Raw genomic sequence first — 27,554 nt, 5'->3', positions numbered from 1 at the left:
CCCAGCACAGAGCCTGATGTGAGGCTCGATCTCACAGCTGTGAGATCACGACCTGAGCCGAAACCCAAGAATCAGAGGCTTAACTGACTGAGCCACCCAGGCGCCCCTAAAGATTTCACTTTATTTTTATTTTTTAATTTTTTTTTAACGTTTATTTATTTTTGAGACAGAGAGAGACAGAGCATGAACAGGGGAGGAGCAGAGAGAGAGGGAGACACAGAATCTGAAACAGGCTCCAGGCTCCGAGCTGTCAGCACAGAGCCCGACGCGGGGCTCGAACTCACGGACCGTGAGATCATGACCTGAGCCGAAGTCGGACGCTTAACCGACCGAGCCACCCAGGCGCCCCCAAGATTTTATTTTTTAAGTAATCTCTCCGCCCAGTGTGGGACTTGAACTCACAACCCCGAGGTCTAGAATCGCACGCTTCACCCGCGGAGCCAGCCGGGTGCCCCAAGGCCCAGGCCTCGAAAGTGATTGTGTGATGGGCCCTGGGCCGGCCAAGGAGAGGAAACAGAGCTGAGAGTAGCACTCGACCTCGGCGCCGGTCGGGCCCAGGTTGTCAGGAGCGTGGGCCAGGCCACAGCAACGGGGTGCCCGGACCAGCGTCCTCTGGGCTCTCAGCCGGCACCAGGTTCCCGCTGCCCTCGGGGTCAACTCTGCACAGCCCTGCGCTGCTGTGCCGCGATCTGTACTTGGAGGGAGGGGGTCGGAGGCTGAGCAGTGAGGCCAGTGTCAGGGTCCACGGCCAGCCTGGGTCCCTGCCCCTTGCTCTCGACCGTCTCCATTCCCTGAGCATGATTTGTCCCCGTGGACGATCAGGAACCGCACTGGGGGCTAAGAAACCGCAGGGGGTCCCGGGCCCTTCCAGATGATTGTGAAATTGCAGCCCCTCGGAGAGCAGAGAGGCAGCAGGGCACACGTCACCCCCCCCCCCCCGCCCCGCCCCAGGCCCTGACCGACAGCACAAGACGGGAGGGAAGCCGGCTGGAAGCTGGCGGTAGGTGCATGGGTACCTTGGGTGCCAGCATCGTGGGTTGCGGTAGCTTTTTCTCTCGCATTTTCTATTTTCCAAATTTCCCCAAGAAACTAAAGCTCCGAAGGGCAGAGACGCTGGGCCCAGGTGGCCCAGGGCTGGGTGTATGTATGTGGAGTCTGGGTCCAGCCCTTTCCACTTCTGTGGCTCAGGCCGTGGGGGCTCGATCCTGCCGGCTCTTGCCTGGGCAGCCCCCCCAAAGCCGAAGACAGCAGGGGCTGGTGGGGGAGGAGAGCAAGGAGGAGAGACGTCATCCTCAGGGGGCGCTGGGACGGGGGTGCCAACGGGAGGGGTTGTTTGCAAAGATCACGGGCGCCGCGGAGACAGCTGGGGCTCGGGGCTGATTGCCGCTGGGGGTGACGCTTCGTCGTTAACCCACCTGTTCCCTGCCTTTCCCATGACAGCGGGCAGTGCTGTACCCTGGACAGGGAGGGACGGGCATGCAGGGAGTTGCGGCCAGCCTCCCACAGGGCCAAGTTCATGGCAAGTGAGAGCAGTGAGTTCGGAAAGTCCCAGCAGCCTGGGGCCTTCGGGTCTCGCTCGGGGGTCTCAGAGAACAAGAAGCTGAATGGGAAAGGGATCCCCGTGTCAGGGTGAGCAGTCATTCATTCATTCCTTCCTTCACTCACTCACTCAGTCGTTTGTTTAGCACCTACTAGATGCCAGGCCAGTGCTGGGGGGGGGGGGGCTGGAGGCAGCTGGGACTGAAGGAGAGTCCCCAAGGGGACACAGGCGTTGGCCCAGGCTGGTGGCGCTGGGGAAGTGTTTTTGTTAAGTGACACGCAGCTTCCCTCGCTCTATGGAATGACACGTTTGTTTTTTTCCCTTTCCCTTTCAAAGAAGCGTAAGAATGCAGTTGTCACATCTGCGACTCTCTCTTTTCGTCCCCGCCCTGTGTCGAAGAGCTGGCCCCCAAATACAGCCAACCCTGTCAGACACCCGTGTGGCCGGAAGCTGCCCGCACGGCGTTCGGGGACGGTGCCTGTCTCCCAGGCTCAGTCCCGTAGCTTTCCGTCTGATTCCCAGAGGGGTCCCTGGCCCCCAGAGAGTTAAGAGCCCTGTTCTCGAACACGATTTCAAGACTAGTGACAGGTACAGAGAGAATTGATTTAATGAAATGTCTTCTTCGTACGTCCGTAAAAAGAAACGAAATAGCATCCACAAGTCCTGGTAACTAAGAATGGTTAGAAAAAGGCAAACCTAGGTGGAGGTGTGATGGTAGTTTGGTTCGGTTTTTATTTTTTTTATTATTTGCTTAACGTTTATTTCCTTTTGAGAGAGAGAGAGAGGGAGGGGCAGGGAGAGAGGGAGACAGAGAATCCCAAGCAGGCTCCACACTGTCAGCGTGGAGCCCGAACTGGGGCTCGAACCCACGAACTGTGAGATTGTGACCTGAGCCGAAGTCAGATGCTTAACCGTCAGAGCCACCCAGGCGCCCCCCCCCCCGAACAATAACTTGTAAAAAGTCGCTCATTTTTTGGTGGATCACGGCCGATCGATTTCATGCTTCACCGATGTATCTGGATATAAATAACTCTTAGTATCTCCGATTTGTCGTGTTACAGCCGACACATGTTGCTACAACACATGTTGTGTTTCAGCCGACCGTACCTGTGTTTGATATTTTTATGCCTGATCTAGAACATTCTGTAATGCTTTTAATTACATTTTTTTTTAACGCGGTGAGATACACACAATGTGAAATTTACTGGCCTAACCGTTAAGGGCCTCCCTGTACGTGCCCCGGGCTAAGTGGCTGGATGCGGCAGGCGCATCAGGGGTCTTTGGTCTGTCAACCCCCCCTTGGGACGGCTGGCCTCTCCGGGCAGCCGGGGCAGGGATGGTGGTGGGATCCAGCCAGGCCTGATGGGGAAGCCTGAGCCCTTCCTTTTCAGTTCTTTGCACTCCAACACAAAAATTTAACTTCTTTATATTACAGAATCCCTGCGTGCTCCGTGCGACCAAAGGGAACCATGAGCACAGAGCTTAGTCATAATAAGTACAAGACAAAGATAGGTCCCCAACTCCTTTCTGCCCCACGCGTGGGGCCCTTGTCTGAGGCGGGTGGCCCGTCACAGTGGGTTTTTGCGCGGTGGGGCCCCAGGGCCGTCCGTCCTCGGTGGTGCCTGGCGATTCTGGGGCTGGGCCCCAAGATCCTGCCCTGAGGTCCTGCCTGGGCTGGGCACCCCCGGTTGCCAGTTGGTGGAGGTAACTGACAGCAGCACAGGTTTTGTGTCTCCCCCTCCGTTGGGCCTGACGTGTGCCAGCGGGAATGCCGGGACCTCTGTGGCTTCCACCCTGGGCCTGGAAGCAAACAGAAGGCACCAAGGAAAGCAGGCCGACTGAGCGCGTCGGGCCTCCAAGGGCAGGATGCCCCATCCCGGCCCCCTCCCCCCATCCGACGCAAGCCCGGACGTGTGGCAGAGGGCTCTAGCGTCGGCTGCCTCATTTGCTGGCTGTGTGACTCCGCGTAGCATTTACTGAGCACCTACTGTGTGCCAGGCACGGTGCTGGGCCCTGCAGACTCAGGGCCGGGTGAGGAGACGTGGTCCCTGTCTCGATGCCCGTGTAACCGCCACACGGGTTACACGAGCCAGTCACCAGGCACAGCTGTACGAGGCGCCACCGAGGCCCGGGCCAGGGGCAGGGGGCTGGGAGTATGGCTCCGTCCGCGGTGGCCAGAGAGGGCTTCTCTAAGGCACACGCCGAAACCAAGAATGAAAGGGTAAGTGGGAGTCAGCAGGGGAGGGAGGGGAAGAGTGGGCTGAGCAGAAAGCGTCCTGAGTGAAGGCCCTGTGCCTGGGCCGGACGGAACCTTCCCCAGCCTCCATTTCCCCATCCGTAAAGTGGGCATAATAGTCCTTGCCTCCTGGGCTCCGTGGGACCATTGCGTGAAATTGTGCCTGGAAAGCGCATAGCCGTATGCCTGGCTCTCAGTTGTTTTGCAGAATCACAGACACCGGGAGGGCAGACGCTTGTGTAGACCCCCTCAAGTTCATGGGCTTCCCACAGGCCATCTAGTTCGGTATTTCTCCGCTGGAGTGGTTCTGCTCTCGGGGGGATACGTGGCCTTGTCTGGGGACACTTTTGGTCATCCTCCCTTGGGAGCAGGTGCTACGGACACCTGGCAGACGGAGGCCTACGTCGTACGGTGCGCAGATCACCCAACCCCCCGCAAGAATCACCCAACCCCAAATGTCAGTGGTGCTGGGGTGGAGAAACCCTGAGCTGGTCTAAGCCACTTATTATACCAGCAGGGGACCTGAGGGGCACTGCAGGGGAGGGGCACACAGGACTGGCATACAAGGCCCTGGCCTCCTGGAACGGGTTTTCTGGTGGCAGCATGTCTCAAGGGGGAGGCGGGGGGGTGGGGGGCCCGGGCCTGTCGGAACCTGAGGCCGGGGGCCCTGGGTGGGGGCTGGAGTCACGTCTCTCCGTGACCTTGGAGCCGTGACGGCTTACAGGGTGGGGTGACCGGGGTGTCTGGGGCAGCAGATCCCCCCATCTCTGCTCTGGCGAGGCAGGGTGCCCCCAACCTTCCCACGATGAACAGTGCTGCACAGCGTTTGGGGAAGCAGGGCTCCAGCACGCGTTTGCACGGGGCGGTTTCTGCCTGGCCGGAGCTCTGATCCTGCTGCTAACTTAACTGTGTGACCCTGAGCCTGTCTGTCTCCCTCTCTGGGCCCCCTGCCAATCCACCGAGGGCTGGGAGCCCATCAGTGGTTCTCTTGCCGTCTGCAGGAAGCTCTCAAGTGCTGGCCAGGGTCCTCGGGGCTTAGGAAGAAGGCACTGGATACCTGGGTCTCACTCCGTCCTTGTCTGGCAGTTTGTGTGTTCATGCATTCGTCTGTCCGTCCGTCCATCCGTCCATCCATCCATCCATCTCCTCGGACAGACATTTACTGAGCCCCCATCATACACCAGGGCCCACCCCCGGCAAGGGGCTCTGCGGTGCCAGAGAGGTTACAGTGGGATGTCCCTCCAGGGATATGACCTGGAAGCAAACGGGATATAGCGTGCTGGGGATCTCCCAAGGGGTGAGGGAGCAGAGGAACCTGTCAGGCTCTGGGGCAGGCAGGGGTGGGGGGCCTGGCCAGTATTCCCGGAAGCGACGTCAAAGCTGGGACGAGGTAGGTGAGTGGCTGAGCCCAGTGAAGAGAAAAAAGATGTGTTTTGCGGCCAGAGGGGCCTACAGGTACCAAGGCCTGGAGGCCGGAGATAGTATGGCACATTCTAGAGGGTGTGGCTGGGTGTGGAATATGGAGGTGGTTGGCAAGAGGAGGCTGGGCCCGGGGTTGCTTCCTGGGGATGGGCTTCCTGGGGGCCTCTGCAGGGGTACCTGGACGGTCCCCCTACCCCAGAAAGGTTCCCCACGGAGGCTGGCCTCCCCGCATCCCCGCCTGCCCCCAGCTATCACTGCAGGACCCCCACTGCTGGCTCTCTGCAGCTGCTCTCAGCGTTGGGGGTTCCTGCAGCCAAGCAAACCGCCCCCCCACTCAGGAGCCACCCGCAGGGACCCTCTAGGAGCGGCTTTTGTCTCTCTCCATTGTTTTTAACAGGCTTTCAGGATCATTTAAATACCACACATCCATCGTGGGGCAGTGAGAAGCCTGCGGGGGGGCCCCCATCCCGCCCCCGAGTGATCTGGTGGCTGGAGCGTGCCCCCGCATGGCCCCCAGACGGGCACCAGGCCCGTCCCCTCCTCCTGCCCAGGGACCTGTCTTGGCCAGGAGGCCTGGAGTCACGGATCAGGTCTTGTCCCTAAAACGCCCCTTCTCCCTGGCCGTGTGTCCTGCCCGGGTATGAAGTTGGGGCCCAGAGCACCCAGCTGGGGAGGAGGCTTTAGGGGAGGGTCCTGCGGGAGGCCGGGTCCCTTCCTGGTACCTGCGGTGGGAGGGGCACCCGACCTCTTGCCTCCGCGCCTTCATCGGTGAACCCCGCATCGCTGAACCCACCGCGCAGGGCTGGGGTGGCGACTGAGGGAGGAACGGCCGCTGAAGGCTGAGCTCAGCGCCCGGCATGGGGCAGAGGGCGAGATGGGGCAGCTGTCCCATTCCTGAGCAGGGACCTGGCCTCCCTGGGCCTCTGCTCCCTGCAGGTGTCCGGTGGGAGATGGGGAGGGGCGCGGAAGCCTGGCCTCCTTCACGGCTTCCCGCTGGCTGTGGGCGTCCACCCCGGCCCGACCCCCCTCCCCCGTTCCATCTTCCCGCCTCCCCCTCACCCAGCAACCCCCATCCTGTTAACATCTGGCATCCGTCGTGCAGGCTGACGATCCCCGAGTGTCCTGTGGGTCCCTTTAGGTCCTTGTATGTGCAGCACCCACCCAGGCCCCTCAGATTTTGCCCTGTGGGTGGGAGGGCAGCGGCCTCTCCACGTGCGACCTCTGTGAATGGGCCCCCGCCACGGTGCCACTTCCCAGGGCCGGGCACAGGGTGCCCGGAGTCCTCTCCCTAGACATGAGGGGGGAAGGGCGCCTTCACAAGGGTCTCAGGACGGAGCAGTGGGGCAGGTGGTAGTCTCGGCGACCCCGTGGCTCAGAGCAACTGGCCTCAGCCCTGGTCTGGGTTGCGAGGACGTGCAAGTCGGCCCCTCCCGGGCCTCAGCTTCCTCATCCCCCAAATGGGCTTCCTGGCAGGCTCGCTCGCTGGCCGTCGTGGGCGTTCCGGGAGAGTGGGTTTGCAGAGAGTGGCCCAGGGAGGTAAGGGCTGGGAACAGATAATAGCTGATGCCCTGCTGGCTTCCCTTGGTGCTAGGAATCTTCCTCCTCCAAGGAATCCTCCTCCAGCTGGGTTGCTAAGCTACGCCCAGGCGCCGACTCGCCAACTGGTTTACGACAGCCCGTCTGAGTTCATAATACAAAAGATCATGCTACTGATGGCTTTTTTTTGCCCAGCCCTATGTTAAGGATGCTACGTCATCCTCTCATCTGAGGCCGACAAGACAGACGTGGCAGCCGTCCCTTTTTAGGGACGAGGAGACTGAGGCTCAGGGGGGTAAAGACACTTGGCCAAGGTTGCACAGCCAGCAAATGGCAAAGCCGGGGTTTGGGCTCCAGAGCCGTGCGGCGGTCAGCTGGCTGCTTAGCTGCAGAATCCTGGGCCGGGCGCTGGGAATACAGCGGGGGGGGGGACAAACCAGGGTGCCCTCTGAGCTTGCTGCCCCGCTCCTGTGTCTCTTAACACGGATCCCCGCGAACAGACGTGGGGGAGAGGGGGTGTGCGTAATGGGGGGCGGGGTGCAAGCATGTGGGAGGAGCCAGCTGCCGGCCCCATATGGTGGCTCTGCCCACCAGCGGTACCACCGGCACCGCCAGCCTGCCCCCGCTCTGTGGTGCCAGGAGGGGCTCAGCGGAGACGGTGGGGAGGCAGGGGTGCCCCGGTGTAAGAGCGTGAGTTTAGGGGAGCTCGTTCGGGTGAGTTTTGTTTCAGCCCCGCTGTGTGGAGTGCAGGGCTGCGGGGGTAGGGGGGTGGCAGGTGCTCTGTGCATGGTGTGCAGGTTAATTCTCACGGCGACTCTTATCCCCCTGGTACGGACGAGGCTCAGAGAGGTGCCGTCACCCGTCCCAGGTCACACAGCTAGCCAGAGGCAGAGGGGGGATGAGCCCATGCTGCACAGTGTCCAGGCCTGTGCCCTCCCCCTTCCCCACGTGGCACTGTCTCCCTGAACAGGATTCACAGCCTTCTGGGGACGCTGGCAGGTGGGTGGGTGATGCTGGCGCCTCTTTGACCCTCTCTCGCCCGGTCTGCCGCCTCCAGGTACAAAGGCTTCATCAAGGACTGCCCCAGTGGGCAGCTGGATGCCGCAGGCTTCCAGAAAATCTACAAGCAATTCTTCCCATTCGGAGATCCCACCAAGTTTGCTACGTTTGTTTTCAACGTCTTTGACGAAAACAAGGTGAGCCGGGGATTGACGGGGCCTGAGCGGGGGGGGGGGGGGGCTCAGCTTCCCCCCCCCTCCCCCCTTCTTCCCCTCCGCTTCCCCTTCCCCCCCCCCCCGCCCCCCCGCTCGGCTCCCGCAGGCACCCGCAGCGTCTGCCACACCCACACTCCGCTGCCGAAGTTCCCTTCTGGAGGAGGTACACACATACGTGTGCACACACGCGCGCGCACACACACACAAGCGCACTGACACACGCACACGCACACCAATGCGCGCGCGTGTCCCGGGCGCACGCACTTCCACCTGCGCCGCACGGAGACGGGTACGCACGCCCGTACCGCGCACGCGCGCACGTACACACAGACGCACACGCACACGCACGCACGCCTTGCCCTTGCTCACGCGAGCACAAAATGCAGATCCCTGCAGGGACCGTAGCAGGATTTAGAGCCGCAACTGACACTTACTGAATATTTACCGCGTGCTCAGCTTTTCCCGTGGATCGTTTTGAGTGAGGTTTTATAACCAAGCACCTCTGGGGCACGTCCTTTGAATACCTCCATTTTGCAGATGGGGAAACTGAGGCTCTGAGCAGCATACAGCGTGGGATCTTTTGTGCCTGGCTCCTTTCGCGGAGCGTCATGTTTTCAAGGCTTCTCTGTGTCGGGAGCGTGTGTCCCCTCCCGGCGATGGCCGTGCTGACCTGTGGCGTATCCACTGTGGGGCGCCCGCCGTCCTCGGCACCCTGGCCCACGCCTGCATTTTTCCAGGCTCCCTCCCGTTCATGGGGGACTTACCGGAACTCGATTTCACACTCTGGACTTCGGGCCCTTGGATGGTTTCCGTTCTGTCGTGCCCTGGCTTTCTCCCCCAGGTGCCCTCAGGCTGACAGTCACACTGCTTGGCCCTGGGAAGCTCTGCCTTCTCCGGGCCTCAGTTTCCCTATTCGCAAAAGAAACAGGTAGGATTAAACAGTTGAGGGCCCTGCGCTCCTCAGAAGCCTCTGAGCCTGTAGTTTGAAGCGAGGAGAAGGGGTTTCTAGACTCTTGCCCAGAGAGGGTGTGTGTGTGTGTGTGTGTGTGTGTGTGTGATGACTTCTGGCTCTTTCTCCCATCACATGTGGAGTTGGGCTCTGCCTTGAGCCTCAATCCTTCTTCTGTCCTTACTACCTGACCTGACCCATCTGTAATCATCCCCCGCTCCCCGCATCCCTTGTCCCTTCTCCCCCACCCTCCCCGTTTGGGTGTCCCTTAGCCGTGGGGTATTTGGTACCTGCCACTGCCCATCAGGTGCCCGAGGTCAAGCCTGACGGGTGACCCGGTGCTGACTGCGGCCTCCCCACCCCTCTCTCCTGTCAGGACGGGCGGATTGAATTCTCCGAGTTCATCCAGGCACTGTCGGTGACCTCGAGGGGCACCCTGGACGAGAAGCTGCGGTGTAAGTCCTGTCCCCGGGTTCCGTCAGGCGCACACTGGCTGGTCCCAGGCTGGAGGGAAGCCAAAGAAGCGGGCCAGGCCGTCTGTCCAGGGCTGAGAGAGCGGCACAGATGTCCTGCCTTTCCAGGTCAAGGGAACTTTCCTGGAGGTGACCGTGTAGGAGGAACGTGGCTTAGCGAGGCACGGTGGACAGACGGGGCAGGCAACAGGTGCAGACACGGGCCACGGGCAGCTTAGCGTCGAGTTAAAAGGCCCGATGCCAGCGCTGGCCGCACCCCTTGAGAATTCACTGTTTTGACGACTGGTCTCACTCATTCACTCATTCACCCAACAGATACCAGCCCAACACGGCCACGTGTGCGGGCCAGGAGGCGGGGACTCCACGGGGGAATCTGAGAGGCAGGCACCTGCTCTCACCAGTGTCAGTCTGGCATGGGGACTTTATTTTTAAAAATCCCATAATCCAGCTGAGGCAGGAAGGAGTGGGTGAGCTGGCAGGAGAGGGACTGTTGAGCGTCAGGGGCTGAGGGGCGCCTGGGTGGCGCCGTCGGTGAAGCGGCCGACTTCGGCTCGGGTCACGATCTCGCGGTCCGGGAGTTCGAGCCCCGCGTCGGGCTCTGGGCGGACGGCTCGGAGCCTGGAGCCGGTTTCAGATTCTGCGCCTCCCTCTCTCTCTGCCCCTCCCCCGTTCATGTTGTCTCTCCCTGTCTCAAAAATAAATAAACATTAAAAATTTTTTTTAAAAAGATCAGGGGCCGAGCTGGGGCCAGGGGAGAGCTGGCCGGGGTGGGAGGAGGGGAGAGGGTTGCAGGCAGGGGAAGAGCATGTCCGAGGCCCCGGGGGGAGAGAGTTCCAAGCTGGAACACGGGGTGCCAGAGGGAGTCTGGAGAGAGGATGGGAACAGCTGAGCCAGAACTCCCCGCTCTCCTGGACCTTGATGCTGCGTGGCGTTGGTAACAAGAAATGCCTGCAGTTTCTTTCTTTCTTTTTTTTTTTTTTTAGGAATAAAGGAGGATTTTATTCATGTAAAAGCTATACCCCGCCCCCATCCTGGGGGTATTATTTGATTTTCTGAGTCAACCATAGCAGGAAGCTGCAGGATTGTGGATGGGCCGTGGGTGGAGAGGAGGGCGCGTCATTAGGGGGTCCTCCTGGTCCCTACCCCACTCAGCCCCGGCCTCAGCCTCCACTCTGGCAGACCCAGAGCCCCCTTCCTTTCTACTTTTGGTTCTTTCTTTCCTTCTTTTTTTTTTTTTTTCTTTTTTTTTAGTTTGTTTATTTATTTGAGAGAGAAAGATAGAGAACAAGCAGGGGAGGGGCAGAGAACAGGAGACAGAGGATCCGAAGAGGGCTCAGCGCTGACAGCAGAGAGCCTGATGTGGGGTCTGAACTCACTCACGGAGTGAGTGATTGTGGCCTGAGCGGAAGTCAGAAGCTTAACCGGCTGAGCCACCCAGGCGCCCCTGGTTTCTTTTTTGTTTTTAAACCCTAGTTGAAATGGTGTGTATGTCAATGTGCGTGTGTCTGTCTGTCCATCCGTTTGTCCTGATGTGAATCCTCGTTGCCGATGAGTGTTGGGGCCCTTGGTCTCCCCTGTGTGCTGAGGGGCAGGAGGAAGGGGCGTGGCCCAGCCTGCCCTGCTCCAGGGTGACCCTGCCCCGGCTGCTTGCTCCCAGGGGCCTTCAAGCTCTATGATCTGGATAACGACGGCTACATCACCAGGAACGAGATGCTAGACATTGTGGACGCCATTTACCAGATGGTGGTGAGGCCTGGGCCCGATGGGGTGGGAGCAGCAGGAGGGACGTCACATGTAGGGACAGGGCCTGGCCGCACAGCCGCTCTCCTGCCCGGGGTGAGAGTTGGCCAGGGGAGGGGTGGCGGGCAGGGGCCACCGCCGCAGTGGGGCCGGAGGGGGCCGAGTGTTCTAGAGCCAGACTGCAGAGAGGGTAGAGGTGTGGGGAGGGGGAGCAGTCGGCATCTAGAAGCAGCCCAGACTGGGAGGCAGATTTCTGGCCGGGAACCCACTGCCCACCTTGTCTCTCCCTGGCAGGGGAACACCGTGGAACTCCCCGAGGAGGAGAACACCCCCGAGAAGAGGGTGGACCGGATCTTCGCCATGATGGACAAGGTGAGCCCGGGGTGGGGGGAGACTGGTCCTCGGCCAGGTAAGGCGTGGGCCGGCAGTGGAGACCCTTATAAATGCACGGATGTTCAGGGCAGTGGCTCGGCCTGCTGAGATATCCACTGGTCGCCTGCTGTCCCCATCAGATGCCCAGAGTGTTAAATAAGTTTCCCTGACACTTTTTCTTCTCTCAATTAAGAGAGGGGCAGCTTTTTTTTTTGTTTTTTAAGTTTATTTATTTTTGGCAGAGAAAGAAAGAGAGAGAGAGAGTACAAACAGGAGAGGGGCAGAGAGAAAGGGAGACACAGGATCCGAAATGGGCTCTGCTCTGAGTGCGGAGAGCCCAATTCGGGGTTTGAACTCACAGACCGTGCGATCGTAGCCTGAGCCAAAGTCGGGCGCTTAACAGACTTGAGTCGCCCAGGCGCCCCAGCCTCCACTAAGATTCTTAACCTTTTTTACTTCTTGCCATGGGCCCCTCTGACATATTGGAGATGTCTGTGGGCATCTGAGAATAATGATTTTCAGTGTATCCAATCAAATCCATGGGGTTGAAAAGGAAGGGAATGATTTGGGAATATAGCCATCAAAATATTATTTTATTTTATTTTACTTATTTATTGTTTTTTTTATTTACCTTGGAGACAGAGAGAGAGTGTGAGTGGGGGAGGGGCAAAGAGAGAGGGAGACCCAGAATCCAAAGCAGCTCCAGGCTCCGAGCTGTCAGCACAGAGCCCGACGCGGGGCTTGAACTCACGGGCCGTGAGATCATGACCTGAGCCGAAGTCAGTCGCTCAACCGACTGAGCCACTCAGGTGCCCCTTTATTTTTTTAATGTTTATTTTAGAGAAAGGGAGAGAGAGAGAGAGAGAGAGCGCGCGCGTGAGCAGGGGGAGGGGCAGAGAGAGAGGGAGACAGAGGATCCAAAGCGGGCTCTGCATTGTCAGCACAGACCCCCGTGTGGGTCTCAGACTCACAGATCGCCGAGACCGTGACCTGAGCTGAGTTCAGATGCTCAACTGACAGCCGCCCAGGTGCCCCTCTGGGAGTCGTTTAAATGTCCTTCCGAGAGTGACTCCAGAGAAATGCATTCGGCTCTCAGCCCTTTGGAATTAACTGCCATTTACGGGATTTAATGGCCGTGATAGCAGGTATGGAGTTAGGGGCGCTCGAAGTTTGCTGAGCACTTTGCACATCTTAGGCTCCCAGAGCCGTCACCCCGGTGCTCTGAGGAAGCCACGTAGTAGTTATCTCTCGTGCCCAGGTGAGGAAACCGGGGCCCGGGGAGGTGGAACACATGCCCAAGGTCACCCTGCCGGCAAGCACCCAGGTCTGTCTGATGCCCGAGCCCTCTTACCTAGTGAGCGACACCGCCTCCCTCCTGACCTGACTTTGTTTTGAAGCTGTCTCTCGGCCAGTCCCGGGCCGGGCTTGGGGAGGGGATGTTCGGGGTCCGGCCCAGAGGCCCCTCTCCTAAGAGGCTGGTCGTCCCTCCACCTTTAGCTGTCTGTCTTTCTCTCTCTGCTTGCAGAACGCCGACGGGAAGCTGACCCTACAGGAGTTCCAGGAGGGATCCAAGGCAGACCCCTCCATCGTGCAGGCGCTGTCCCTCTATGACGGGCTGGTATAGTCCACGGCCCAGAGCCGGGGTGAGTGGAGGGGGACCTGGGGCCTGGGGTGGGGGGAGGGGCAGGACACCTCCGTTCTGGAAGAGAACTTTCTCCCTTTTTCTTCTTCATTCTCTCCTTCCTCTTCTCTCTGCCTCTTCTCTGTTATGCGTCGTAGAGAGAATCCCAAGCAGACACCATGCTGAGTGCAGAGCCCGACGCGGGGCTCGATCCCACGACCCTGGGATCATGGCCTGAGCCAAAATCAAGAGTCAAACGCTCAACTGACTGAGCCACCCAGGCGCCCTGAAATTCACAGGGGTTTTGTAGATTAATCATATATCTATGATCCTGCTAATGTCATTTGTCAAATCTAAGAGTCTGCCTTTGATTCTTTGGGACTTTCTAGGCTTTCTTTCTTTCCCTGCTTTCTTGCCGTCATCTGTTTCTTTGCCCTGCTTCCTTGCACTGGCTGGGCCTGCAGCACAGTGCCCCCTAGGAGTAGAGAAGATGAGCATTCCTGTCTCACTCTTGGTCTTGGGGGAAAAGTTTCAAGAATTGACTATTAGATTAGTTAATTTAGAATTAATCTGGTAATTATTATTAGGATGTCTGGTATAGGTCTTCTGCTGGAAGGTTTTATCAGATTTAGAAAGTTTCCCTTTCTAGTTCACCAGGAGTTATTTTTTATTTTATTTTAATTATTTTTTACTTTTTTTTAAACGTTTATTCATTTCTAAGAGACAGAACAGAGCGTGAGCAGGGGAGGGGTCCATGAGACAGAATCCAAAGCAGGTTCCGGGCTCTGTCTGGGCGGTCAGCACAGAGTCCGAAGCAGGGCTCGAACTCACGGACCTCCAGACCAGGACCTGAGCCGAAGTCGGCCGCTCAACCGACTGAGCCACCCAGGCGCCCTGTGGTTTTTGAATGCTAAGTCACCCTTGCGTTCTCAGAATAAAACTCCACTTCCGGAGGTGTGCTAATCCTTTTGATGTATCGTCAGATTTGGTTTGCTGATACTTTCTTCTGGAGGCTTATGCCATTCCGAAGCTTTTCTGATGATGAGGGTGGTGACTGTTTTACACAAGAAATCCTTTTCCACTGAAGAGACGTCACAGAACAGGTTGAGGGGCTCCTGGCTGGCTCAGTCCGGTGGAACACGTGACTCTTGATCTCAGGGTCGTGAGTCTGAGCCTCGCGCTGGGTATACCTAAAAATAAGATCTTAAAAAATATATATATATGTTGAAGAAGAACACCTGCCTACAAAAAGTTTATTTTTACAAGCCTTCGTGTATTCCCCAGATAGAACTGCTGTGCGCGTTTTTGATTCAAAAAGGATTGAACGCTCACAAAAACTGAATCCTCAGTAACTGGGTCAGCCTGGGGATAGGTAATCAAACCGGTTTCTAAAGGAATCATCACAGTCCCTTCTCTAATCTCAGAAGAGCCCAGTGTGTGCCTCTGGATCCCACGGTGCTTATGATCCTCTGTCACATCTCCCAGAGGCTCCTTTTTTTTTCTTTTTTAAATTTTTTTTAACGTTTATTTATTTTTGAGACAGGGAGAGACAACATGAACGGGGGAGGGGCAGAGAGAGAGGGAGACACAGAATCTGAAACAGGCTCCAGGCTCCGAGCTGTCAGCACAGAGCCCGACGCGGGGCTCGAACTCACAGACCGCGAGATTGTGACCTGAGCCGAAGTCGGCCGCTTAACCGACTTAACCGACTGAGCCACCCAGGTGCCCCTCCCAGAGGCTCCCTTTGTGTGGTAAATGTCGCCAGTGGCCTCCGTGGCAGCTGTCACGTGACAATGTTGCTTGGTCTCCTGCAGGCCGTGGAAGAAGCGGTCCGCACAGAAGTTCTTGATGTTTCTGTCCCCCAGAAAAAGTCACATGGCGTCATTAGTCTCTTTACAGCAGGTGATTATTTTGGAATCACCCTAATTGTTTCCGTCTCACGGTTTTCTGCGAACACATATGGGTTTGTATTTCCCCAGCAGCAATGAGCTCATAACCATATGTTGGCGGTTGGTTTTTTTGTTTTTTGTTTTTAATGAACAACTTATAGGGAATGTTTGTTTTCTTTTGGCAATTTAACACTAGGAAAAGACATTTTTTTAATAGGTTTTTTTTAATGTTTATTTTTGAGAGAGAGAGAGAGAGAGAGAGAGCAAGGGAGGGGCAGAGAGACAGGGAGAGGGGACCTGAAGCGGGCTCTGTGCTAACAGCAGAGAGCCCGACACGGGGCTCGAACTCATGAGATCACGACCTGAGCCCGAAGTCAGACGCTTAACCGACTGAGCCACCCAGGTGCCCCAAGAAAAGAAATTAAAAAAAGAATTTTTTTTAATGTTTATTTATTCTTGAGAGTCAGAGAGAGAGAGAGAGAGAGAGAGAGAGAAAGAAACAGAGCGTGACTAGGGGAGGGGCAGAGAGAGAGGGAGAGAGGGAGACCCAGAATATGAAGCAGGCTCCAGGCTCTGAGCTGTCAACACAGAGCCCGACGCGAGGCTTGAAGTCATGAACCGCAAGATCATGACCTGAGCCAAAGTCAGACGCTCAACCGACTGAGCCACCCAGGCGCCCCCAAAGAAAAGAGATTTTTAACATATTTTACCCAACTTGGCACAAAGTCCACTTCATGCTGTGTCTACACCGGCTTTCCTTCACACCATTTATGGAGGGACCCATTTTACGCTCACTGGCAACATGGCGGCCGAAAATATGCTACTTTATTTTCATGACAGACTTTTCACACAACCTGCCTATAAGCTCGCCCTGAAAATTGCCTTCCTCCTTTTCTTAGGCTTGTCCTCAAACCTGTTAGATGGTAATTATATCCAACTTGTGTTCCATCATTTCATATTTATTCACAGATTCCTGATGTATCATAATTGTTAGATAAGCTCCTGTTATATAATTCACTGAACCGCTGAGGAACGGAGATCCTGTATATTTCCCGCATCGGTACATGTTCGAGGCCATCATTTCTAATAGCTGCATAGTATTCTGTTGCGTGGCTGGGCCATACTTGACCTAGGCCTGTGCTTGGGACACGTAGGTTGTTGGAAATCTTAAGGTGGATTTTGTTGTTGTTGTTTGTTTATTTATTTTGAGAGAGAGAGAGTGCGTGCTTGTGAGCAGGGGAGGGGCGGAGAGAGAGAATCCCAAGCAGGCTCCGTGTTGTCAACACAGATCCCAATGCAGGATTCGAACCCATGAACCTATGAGATCATGAGTAGAGCTGAAATCAAGAGTCAGACACTTAACTGACTGAGCCACCCAGGTGCCCCATGAGGTGGATTTTTTAAAAACTTCTGTTGTTTTTTTTATTTATGAGAGTGAGAGAGACAGAGTGCAAGCAGGGAAGGGACAGAGAGAGAGGGAGACACAGAATCCGAAGCAGGCTCCAGGTTCCGAGCTGTCAGCACAGAGCCCGATGCCGGGCTTGAGCTCACAAACCACAAGATCATGACCTGAGCCGAAGTCGGATGCTTAACCGACTGAGCCACCCAGGCACCCCTAAAAAAAACCTTTGTAATGACAGGCAATGATAGAAGGAATGGTGTATTCTCATTACCCGTCACCCAGCTTCAGAATCACCAATTTGTGGCCAATCTTGTGCCGTCTATATCCTCCATATGCACCTTCGTGGTGGGTTATTTTGAAGCAAATTCAAGACATATTATTTTAGACATAAATATTTCAAGGCGTATTCTGAAAAGATAACATTTAAAAAAATTTTTTTTACACTTATATATTTATTTTTGAGAGACGGAGAGACAGAGCATGAGAGGGGGAGGGGCAGAGAGAGAGGGAGACGCAAAATCCGAAGCGGGCTCCAGGCTCTGAGACATCAGCACAGAGCCCGACGCGGGGCTCAAACCCACGAACCGCGAGATCATGACCTGAGCCAAAGTCGGCCGCTCAACCGACTGAGCCCCCAGGCGCCCCAAGATAACATTTCTTTATATAGAGTCCATAATAGTGAAAAAAAAAAACCCAGTACTAATTCCCTGATACCCCCCGGTCTGCAGCTAAGCTAGTCTTCCCATTTCCTGTGGCCTTGCAATGTTTTGTTTCTTGGAAACAGAATCAGAATGAATTCCACCTATTGTAATTGGCTGATAGGTCTCTCACATTCATTTTAATGTCTCCCCCTCCCCTTTCTTTTGCTTTGCTATTTGTCAAGAAATACATTCCGTGGAGTCTCCTACCTCGCGGTTTGCTGATTGGGCCCCCGTGGGTCGTTTTAAAATGTTCTTCAGTTTCCTGTTCTTCCTGGAAATGGGCACTTAGATGGGCAGGCTTGCCCAGCACTCACTTTGACCCACTTTTGAAGAGAGCACCTCCCGAGGGGGGCTTTGTGTGTCCACCAGGCATCACGTGAGGTCTGGTGACGTCAGCAGCCACTGGTGACGAGCCCTTCATTCATTCGTTCATTCACGCATGCGTGCATTCATTCATTCATTCAGTAGGTGGTGTTCCAGAGCTGTCCGTCCTTCTTTGTGGTTAGCTCGGTTGTTTACTCTACTGGGAAACTTCCCCCTCATCGATGGTGTGGCTACTGCAGCCTCATTTCTAAAGGAAAGGCAGGATAGATACTCCATTCTTCCTGGCTTCCAGCTTTTCAAAAACAGATGGGTTTCTAACATCCTTTAGAGGGGACCAATCACGGATTTATGGATTGAAAGGCATTTGATGGGTTCCATTGTGTTTGCGGTTTGAAGCAGCAGGTCCAGTGCTGGGGATCGCAAGGGTTCACAGATTGGCCGCAGAAGGCAGGGCACGGGATTGGAAACTCAGCCAAGCGCCCTGGGGTCGGCACTGGGAGGACCCTTCCCTTCACCTGCACCCCGGCGGCCACCCCAACTCTGCTCCCGTGGGGCCTGCCTGCTCCTTCGGGTCACCACCACGTAGCTGCTGACTAGCCCAGCCCAGCCGATGCTTTCTGGTCATGTCACACAGATCTGGGAAATGACCCCTTTTGGATCAGACGCCTATCCCGTGCGTTCGGGGCAGCAGGGACTTGGGATTTAAGTGGAGCAGGGTTACGGGAAGGATCTGTGGATCGTGCAGACGGTGGCAGGCAGCCCGGTCCTCCGTGCTGCTTTTTTCAAAAACATACTGAGGCGAAAGTTGCATGACATAAAATGAACCATTGCGTTAAAAAAATGTTTCTTAAGATTTTTTTTTTTTTAAAGTAACCTGGGGCTTGAACTCCCAACCCTGAGATCAGGAGTCACACGTTCTACTGACTGAGCCAGCCAGGCACCCCCAAATTAACCATTTGATTTTATTTATTTAAAGGAGGCTCCATACCCTCGCGGGGCTTCAGACTTGACCCTGAGATCAAGACCTGAGCTGAGATCGAGAGTCCGACGCCGGGTGCGCCTGGGTGGCTCAGTCAGTTAAGGCATCCGACTTGGGCTCGGGTCATGATCTCACAGTCCGTGAGTTCGAGCCCCGCGTCGGGCTCTGTGCTGACAGTGTGGAGCCTGCTTGGGATCCTCTTTTTCTCCCTCTCTCTGTTCCATCCCCGCTTGTGTGCTCTCTGTCTCTCTCCAAAGAAAGAAAGGAAGCAAAAACCCACCTTCATATCCATTAAGCACTTTCGCCCCGTCCTGCCTCCAACCCAGTCCCCGGCAGGCAGCCTCAGCCTGCCTTCTGTCTCTATGGATTTGCCTACCTGGGACGTGTCATCGGAACGCAGCCTCTCACATAAATGCAATACGCGGCTTTTGGCGTGCGGTGCCTTTCACTTGGCGTAACGTCTTCGGGGCTCCTTGTCGGAGCGGGTTTCAGGACCTCGTTCCCTTTTTACCTGGGAGCAAAACCGCTAGACCCCATGGTAACTGCGTTGGACCTTTTGGGTGCCACCGTTTGCACTGCCACCAGCAAGGGTGAGGGTCCTAACGTCTCCAGGCCCTGGCCAACACTTGTGACGTCCCCGCGTGTGGAGGATAGCCATCCCGGCGGGTGTGGGGTGGTGTCTCATTGTGGGGTTTATTTGTGTGTCCCCGGTGACAAAGCCTGTTGAACATCTTCTGTGCCTGTCGGCCACGCCACGCCTCGGCCTTCGTGGCTGCAAGTTATCCGATCCTAGGGCTGCGCCCTCATTTATCCGACCAGCTCCCTAGCTCGCTCCCTCCCTTTGTGTGTCGCTATCGCAGATGATACTGTGGGAAACGCCTCCTTTGCTTCTTAAGGAGACATGCGAAGCGCCAAACAGGTGGATCCGAGGGTGCGCACGCTGAATTTTAGGACTTCTGACGGAATGCCCCCCGGCCCTCCAGTTGGCTCCCCTGCCGGCTCCGTGGGCGTGGGTCCCGGGCAGCCAGCCAGCTCCGCACCTGTCTCACCTCCTTGTGTCTTCCAGATGCCTGGGAACCACTCACCTCCTCCCGTGCCATGAGGCCACCTCCGCCCCCAACGCCTCCCTCCTGTGTTCCCCCAGCCTCTCTCCGCATCTACACCCAGCCGGGCTGCCCTGGAGCCGTGGGGCCCGGCTCTCCTCCCCCCTGCCCTGCACCCACCGCCGCCTGAAGCCACTGTCTCCAATTGCCAACAACCTCTGCTTGTCCAGAAACCGACACGAAACGGAAAAGGCTACAGCCCTCTGCAAAACCAAGGCCTCGGCTGCTTCGCGGGCAGCCTCTGGGTCCTTCCTGCTCTCCTGTGCGTGTGCTTTTTTTTTTTTTTTTTTAATTTCAAACAGACATTGACAAAGGGAAAAAAAAAAAGAAAAAAAAGAAAAAAACAACCACCTTCTGTCCTAGAAGATACAGACTGACAGATGGGGAGAAGGCTGCCGTAGACCTCAGAGAAGACTGCCTCCCGCCTCGGCTGTCCTTCGGCAGCTGGAGAGGCCACGGGGAGTCACGGCCTCGGCCACGGTGTGCTCGGGGGCATTGGGGGGGGCCTGCCCGATTCGCGTTATTGGTCATCCCGTCCTCGAGCAGCCAGACCACCTGCGTGGCAAGGATGATTAATTATGATGATGATGATTTTTTTTTTTTGTGATAACAGTATTGTGCTTTTTGTGGGGAAAGTGAGGTTTTTTTTTTTTATACATATATAATTGATATCTTTTATTTATTGGTTGTTAACTGTTGCTGCTGCCTCGTGTGTCCAAAGTTCCCAGGGATGCGGGGCCTACCGTTTATATGCGCACGCCCTCGCCCACCTGCGCCGGAGAGAATGGTGGCCTGAAGCGGCCAAGAAGCCAAAAACCTTTTTTTTCTTTTTCTCTTCTTTTTTTTTTTTTTTTTTTCCAGATACTGTGCTTGATGTTTGGAGAGGGGAAGGGTGGGTTTCTTAAATGGCTAATGCACTGTTCCCCCAGCCCGAATGCCTCCTTCTTGAACCCCTTTTCTCTGCTTCCTGTCCGTACTCCCCCTTCTGTTCCTCTTCTGGGTCCAGAGCATCTTTTCTGAGGACAAACAGGGGACGTCTTTTGGTTTCTCCACTCTTGCTTGGCGCTTGCAGCAGCCTGGGGACTGGGAGCCCGGAAGGTGGGATGGGGTGCGTAAGGAAAGGCGGCGGGGGAGGACGCTCTTGGCAAGCCGGTGAGCAGAGGAAAGTTTCCTTCTCCCTCCTTGGTGGGTTTTGAAGAGCGTCCTTCCGTTCTCTCCCACTTGCTTTTCTGCCTGCCCGTCTGCCTTGTCCCGTAGATCACATGGCCTCCCCCTTCCCTTTCCTCTCTCAGCTTAAACGCTGGGAGGGAGGGCAGGAGGGAAGGGCCGCAGACGGTCCAGTCTGGTAGTGGCTGTCCCTTGGGGCTGCAGCCCATATGTGCTCATAGGAAGCTTGTAACACTGCCTGCCACTGAGACCGGGTGGCCCCAGAACCGCCACCAGGAAAGTCAGAGGCCAGGGAGCCTCTCCGGGAGCCTGCGGCTGGCCCTTGCTCTGCGATCACAGGCAGCCCCCTGCCCTCTCTGGGCCCCAGCTACCCCAGCGGCAGAACCAGGAGGCTTGGGCTGGTCGATCTGGAAGTTTCCTGTATCCACACCGACGCTGTGTCATTGTGAGCCTGGGTTTCTTGCATTTATGATTCTGCGGTCTTCGGCTGTTTGCCAGGCCTCAGCAGGCATGGGCACGGTGTGAGGCCGTCTCCTGTCTCTTGGCACAAGTCTTCAGGGACATGGAAGCCACTGGTGGTTGTGTGCGGGATCAGATGACCTACCTTGTTCTCTCTTCAGCTCTTCCTGGTCCCTCCTGGACTCTTGGGCTGTCTTTATTTTTTGGCCCAGAACCAGTCCTCTTCCAGGGAAGGCTCCCGGACTGAGAAGCAGCCTCCCAGACTATTTAGGGCCAGGCCTGAGTCTCGAATTCCTGCTTCTTGGCGAACTCAGCAGCCTGTCCCCTTTCTTGCTTGCCCCAGCCCTGGGAGAGAAAAAGCTGGCCTTCAGTTCTCACTTTGAATTGTCCTTGGTTCTCACTTTGCACTTTCCCGGGAGGCCAGAGCGTCTGCCAATTAACCCTCAGCCGACAGACCCTCCGCCAGAGAGCGGCGCTGCTGGGGCGGGCCTTGCGTGTCCCTTCCCGCTGGCCGGACCGCTCAGCTCGTCCCAGACTCCTTTCTTGCTCAGCAGAGCCTCGGGCTGCGCTCTGCATCCACTGTAAGCCCCCGGATCGCGCAGGCACGGGGAGCGCTTCAGCTCTCACAGGCGACTTTGCAGGTTGGGATGAACTTGGTGGCTTGGGGTTGCGTGGGGGGGAGGGGTGGTTCCCCGCGTGGCATTCCTCCCCTGCCTTCTGCCTGAGCCTCGATGTGCATCTCTGGCCCAGTGGGAAGGAGCAGTCGCACAGCCCAGTGTTAGAGGCACCATCTCAGTGAGGGACTCGTAGCCCAGGACCACCCAGGGTCAGGAGTGACAGATCCTGCCAGCTCCGGCATGGGCATCGATTCCTGGGTGTCTGTGGAGCAGGTGTCTGTGAGGCCTTCTTTCTCCATTCTTGCCCTTCGGCCGTTTAGTTTGGAGCCACAGGTGGGGCTTTTGGCCTTAGCAGGCGGGACCGTGGACCCGTGGCTCAGGCGCACCTCGGGTCCATGTCCTGGGGACGGCCCAGAGCTGCAGGGAAGGGCCGCCCTTCTTGTTGGGCAAGGTGCTGGATACTGGCCATTTGTGCCCGAGGTGGCCGGGCAGGGACAGTTGTGTCCCCTCCTCTCACCAGGCCTCCAGATATGGAACCTGAGCAGCTGTGGGCCTCTGTCCCCGGCACCGATTCACCCCCCTCCCTCCGCAGGCCCAGGTGGGTCACATGCTGCTCTCTGGGGATTCCAGACCCACCGAAGGCCAGGCTCTCAGTCCCTCCGCCGGCCCTCACTCCTCGCTTCCTGGCCCAGGAGCAGCGGCCTTGGCCTCTCCCCCACAGTGTCCGCTCCCCACTCTGTTGATGGCATTGACCAGAATGACAGACTTCCTGATATTTAACCAGGCAACGTTCAATGTCAAGGCAAATGTGTGTGTCCTCCTTTCCCCGAGATGCTTTTCACTTTGACAGCCAACTTCCCAGACGACACCTGGGCTTTCGGGAACGCGTCTCTTCTCTGAGGGGAGGAAGGCGGGGGGCGGGGTGCCCTAGATCTCCCCCGGGAGAGACACCCTCTCCCTGGAGAGAGTCCCTCTGCGGACCCAGTGAAAAGCCACCCGGTTCCCCGCGGCGCCTCCGGGGTCCGAGGGAACGCGGGCACGCCCCCTGGTGGCCGGGAGCTGCAAAGGCATGTGGGGACCCCGTCAGGCCCAACCGGAGATTGGAGGGGGGACAGCGGGAGGTGTCCTGGGCCCCAACCTCCCGTGACTGGCAGTGTGTGTCCGAGGTGCCCCTCTTCTTGGTCTCCCCCAGGGCTAGCAAGTTAATGAGCATAAGGGCGCCGTGATGGGAAGCCTTGCCCCCCCCTTTTTTTTAATATCTGCGGAATAAACCCAATGGTTGATTTTTGAATGAATAAAAGGCTTTTGTTGAATAAACAGCTGGTCCCATCTTCTGTCTTGGCCTCTAGGCTCAGGCTCCTGTCTACTGCCCAGGCCTGGGACAAACGCAGAATCCGCCTCGCCTCGCCCCACAGCCCGTGCCGCTCTGTTTTTCCTGCATCTTGACGGTGGCCCCGGCCCGTGGCTCCGGGGACAGCCACCTGCTCCCAGTTGGATTCAGTGACCAGCTTTCTCTGAGGCTCGGGGCAAGTGGCTCCCGCTCAGTTCCTCTGTCCCTCAGATGGGAGCAAGTGTCTGTCCCTCACAGGGCGAAGGGGGAAGTGGGGAGTGGGTATGGGCGTCACGGTCACCTTGCAGAGGTCGAAGGCCAGTGGGGCAGGGCAGTCTGAGTGGTCACGTTCCCCGCCCCCTGACCCGGAGCCTGCAACTTTGTAAAGGAATTTGGACAACTCTTACCAAAAAACAAAACAAAACAAAAGCAACGTTTCCTGGCTATGGTCGTGTTCTTTCTGTTTGCCTCTTTGCCTTTCCAACCCCCTCGGGGCCTCTTTTGGGGGCCGCTGTCCTGTCTGAATCCGCTGGTGTCTGTCTCTGGGGAAGAAGCAGGCCCTTGTCCTGGAGGTGCTGGTGGGGGCGGGGCGAGGCCCTGGGGCGGACAGGGGCCCCGCAGTGTGCCCAGGCCTCCTCTCGTGCTCCTGATGTATGTCTTCTGTGCCATGCCAATTAAACACGCTTCCTGACTTGTCCTTGCCTCCCTTGTGTGGACCTGTTGCTTTGTCTGTTTCTGTTCTTTTTTTTTCGTTTCATCGCAGGCTTCTTCCTCCCCCCCCCCCCCCCCCCGTGACCCCCTTTCTCTCGCTTCGGGGGTTGTCTGCCCAGGTTCCCCAAGACAAAGACGGTGCCAAGTGAGAGGCGTGGGCGTAACGGTTAAACCAGCGCATTGCAAGGAGTGTCGTGGGAAGCCCAGGCGTCCCCAGCGTGGGCCCCGACCCCACGTCTCACCCCCGGCCAGCGTGGCCATTCCTGCCTGTGTCCTCTCCTGGGGGTCCCTAAAGCGTTTCTCTAAAGATTGTTAAAGGTTTGAAAACAAAGGCTAGGCCTTCGCTAGGCCCTCCTGCAACCTGGGATCTTGGAGGGGCCCCCTCTTGCCCTCAGGCGAGGAACCAGCGCTTTCTCAATACACAGGGGGGAGGGGGCCCTCCCACGTGCTGGGTGATTGGGGGAGAGGAGGAATTAGAGGAAGCGATGGCCCCTTCCAGAACTTGCCAAGAAAGCATTAGTTTGCAGAACAATAGAAGGTGATGTCGCTACAGGGATGTCCCTGTTGGTTGAAAATCCATTATTGCTCTGGGCCAAAGGTTCTTGGGAAAATCCCGAACGGCCAACATGAGAACGAGCCCCCCTCCCCCGCCGCCATGCGGAAACGGGTTATGTTTCAGAGTTGGTCTTGTGAAAGGAATCATCCGACCGTCGCCACCCGCCAGACGCAGCCCGAGGGCCCCACATAGTTTCCACTTGGGGGCTACAGCGGCCACTGAAAGGGGGCACCCAAAGATGGCACCCTTTGTGGCCACTGTGGGCACCCAGCATAGTGCCTGAGCCTGGCAGGGTCTCGAGTAAAGGCTAGAACTCTAGACACGTGGGAGCGAGTCGAAGGCAATGTGGGAGGGCAGTGTGGTTTGGTGGTTAGGGGCGCCGGTGCCAGGATCAGACGTAGTTCCCAGCCAGCCTCCACCGCTTGCCATGGGGCATGTATTCTAACTGACCAGGTTTTCTGGTACAAATGTGGACCCCTAGTTAGAGGCAGATGATGGCTTCCTAGACCCACTGCCCCAACAGCCTTGCCACCAGATGGAATGCTATAACGAAAGCAGGTCTTAACTCCGCCAAATGTCGCAATATTTACTAGCAAACAAATACGAAAGAAGCCAGACCCCCGTGCCTGGCTGTCCAAGGAGCCAGGGGACCAAGACCCCAGGGTCTTGCCCCAGAGCACCCCCGGGGAGGTGCCAGGCTGCCGAGCTCACTGCCGGGAACCTTTTAGCCAGTCGGCTTCTCTGACCACCTCATGCTTCTCCTAAGAATAAAGTCATTTCTAACAGTTCTTTGCTAAGGAATAAACTGTGGTATCGATTTTTTTTTAAGTGTATTCATTTATTTTGAAGGAGAGAGAGAGAGCGAGAGCAGAAGAGAGGCAGAGAGAATCCCCAGCAGGCTCCACACCGTCCGCACAGAGCCCGGCGTGGGGCTCGAACCCACGAACTGTGAGATCATGACCCAAGCGTAAGTCGGATGCGTAACCGACTGAGTCACCCGGGCGCCCCCACATTAGCATTTTAAATATGTACTGTTATTAAAATTGGTACCACAGGGGCTCCTGGGTGGCTCAGTCGGCTAAGCATCCGACCAACGCTTGGGTCATGATCTCACAGTTCGTGGGTTCGAGCCCCACGTGGGGCTCTCTGCTGTCAGTGCCAAGGCTGCTTCAGATCCTCTGCCCCCCCCGCCCCTCCCCTGCTCGCATTCTCGCTCTCTCTCCCCAGCCCCCCTCCCTCTCTCTCAAAAATAAATAAACATTTTTTTAAATGCCTATGCGATACCTTCTGGAGAGCAGATTCCTAACTAGGGTATTTCAGATGCTAAGGGACTGTCTGTGAGGCAGAAACTGGAGGTAATCTCCACGCACACCCTTCAGTTCCACCTAAGCGTTCAAAGTAAGTAAGTGCATGGGGGCACCTCTCTCTGGAAAGACCTGACCCTCTGGAGGGTCAGAAAAGACCTCTGGAAGGATCTGTCGAGGGGCTGGAGTGAGGGTAGCTGGGGCCGTGTCTCTAGCACGCGGTGAACTTGTAGTAGGTGATAGCTGTCACCGGAGTCGACTCCCATGTTTTCCAGGCAGCCTGGGGAGGCATCTGCGGGGACAAGGTTCAGAGTTCCTGCGGCACATGGGCTGTGGGCAAGTGATGGGTCAGAGTCCCTCGCTCTGGATCAAGCTGAGGTCTGCACTGACCTGCCCCTGTGGGTTGAGGCTCCACGGAGGCAGACGCCTGGCCTCTCTTCCCCGTCTGGGCCACCTGCTTTTCCAGGATGTCTCTAACTGGCTGTCACCTGGGTGTGACAGCATGGATGAACCCCCCGCCCCCCACCCCAGGATGGCCCCACTTCTCCCCACCCTATCCCTTTAGCCTGCCAACCCCCAAACTCATGTCTGCATGTTCGAAAGTATCTCCCTGACTCTTTTTCCCCGGAGCCCAATTCAGAGCATCACCGGGCATAGAGAGGAGAAGGAAAAGAGGAGGGTGGGCAGTAGGGACAGGGGGGTGGGGAATGAGATGTGCGGACCCCTGCTCTGCTCTGGCTGACCTCCTTCCCGCCATCTTTTGGGGGCGGGCCCAGACCAGGTTCCATTGGATCACATTTAGGGACAGAAACTTTATACCCTCCAGGTTCCCTGGTCTGGAGGAGCCGGGCAGGGCGGTGGGCATGGAGAGGGGCTTTAAGGCCACCTGAGTGCAGGAAAAGTGAGCTCACATGGTTATGGTGGAGGCTTCTATTTGTTCTCATATCTCTTGACCCCTCTTAGCTGTGCAGGGCTGCATGCAATAAAGGACTACATTTCCCAGCCTCCCTTGTCACTGAATATGGCCACATGACTCAGTTTTGACCAATGGGAGGAGAAGGATGCGCACAACTCGTCTTTCAGGGTCCCTTTCCCTCTGGCTGGACTGAGGATTCGGAAACAAGCCTTCCTAGGACCTGGGTCCCTGACCCCACGGAGTCAACGTGGGGCTTGAACTCACAACCCTGAGATATAGGGTCGCATGCTCTACCGACAGAACCAGCCCCTGGGTCGTTTTATTTTTATTTATTAAAAAAATTTTTTTTAAATGTCTACTTATTTTTGAAGGAGAGAGAGACAGAGCGTGAGCAGGGGAGGGGCGGAGAGAGAGGGAGATACTGAATTGGAAGCAGGCTCCAAGCGGTCAGCACAGAGCCTGACGCGGGACTCGAACTCACAAGCCGTGAGACCATGACCTGAGCTGAAGTCGGGCACTTAACCGACAGAGCCACCCAGGCGCCCCGCTCCTGGGTCATTTTAAACGATCAGATGCCACCGACAAATGTCTGCATCTAAACTCTCAACTTACGCTAAAGTGATTTAACAAAACCGCACAGGGCAGTGTGTCCCCCACATCATCTCTCCTTGCCTGTAGCTTCCTTTTTCCTCTTCCGGTCTCACTGTGCCCTCCTCCACAGGCTTAGGGACCGAGGGTGCCATTGGGGAGGGCTCCCGGGCGGAGGGCTTTCACTGAAGGACTAGGGATGGGAGACAGAGGCCGGGGTGGGGGTGGCCCTAGGAGGTCCCGCACGACTAGTCTCGTTGGGTCTTTGCTGGGAAACCACAGTGAGGGCACTGGGCGGGCTGGCCTTGTGTTGGGGGGCCCGGGGAGGCGAGGCTGGCAGGCCCAGAGCTCCTCGCAATCTCTTCCAACTCCCATCTCACAGCCTGTGCCCGTTCCCCAGAGACC

At 56.8% G+C, this 27,554-nt stretch overlaps 1 protein-coding gene across 2 annotated transcripts in view; it reads left to right on the top strand.

Annotated features, from left to right (window-relative positions):
* Positions 1–23,061, top strand: part of NCS1 (neuronal calcium sensor 1) — a 50,728-nt gene extending 27,667 nt beyond the window's left edge. For both annotated transcript variants that reach the window (XM_053204505.1, XM_053204506.1), the window contains exons 3-8: positions 7,792–7,930; positions 9,274–9,352; positions 11,028–11,116; positions 11,405–11,482; positions 13,008–13,125; positions 19,465–23,061. In XM_053204505.1, the coding sequence (XP_053060480.1) occupies positions 7,792–7,930; positions 9,274–9,352; positions 11,028–11,116; positions 11,405–11,482; positions 13,008–13,106 (484 nt within the window). In that variant the 3' untranslated portion in view covers positions 13,107–13,125; positions 19,465–23,061. The remainder of the gene's footprint in view (positions 1–7,791; positions 7,931–9,273; positions 9,353–11,027; positions 11,117–11,404; positions 11,483–13,007; positions 13,126–19,464) is intronic.
* The last annotated feature ends 4,493 nt before the right edge of the window (positions 23,062–27,554 follow it).

This window comes from Acinonyx jubatus, chromosome D4 (genome assembly GCF_027475565.1).
Source record: "Acinonyx jubatus isolate Ajub_Pintada_27869175 chromosome D4, VMU_Ajub_asm_v1.0, whole genome shotgun sequence".
NCBI classification, from domain to species: Eukaryota; Metazoa; Chordata; class Mammalia; order Carnivora; family Felidae; genus Acinonyx; species Acinonyx jubatus.
The sequence above is the reverse complement of the archived record's forward strand: the minus strand, read 5'-3'. Positions and strand labels throughout refer to the sequence as shown.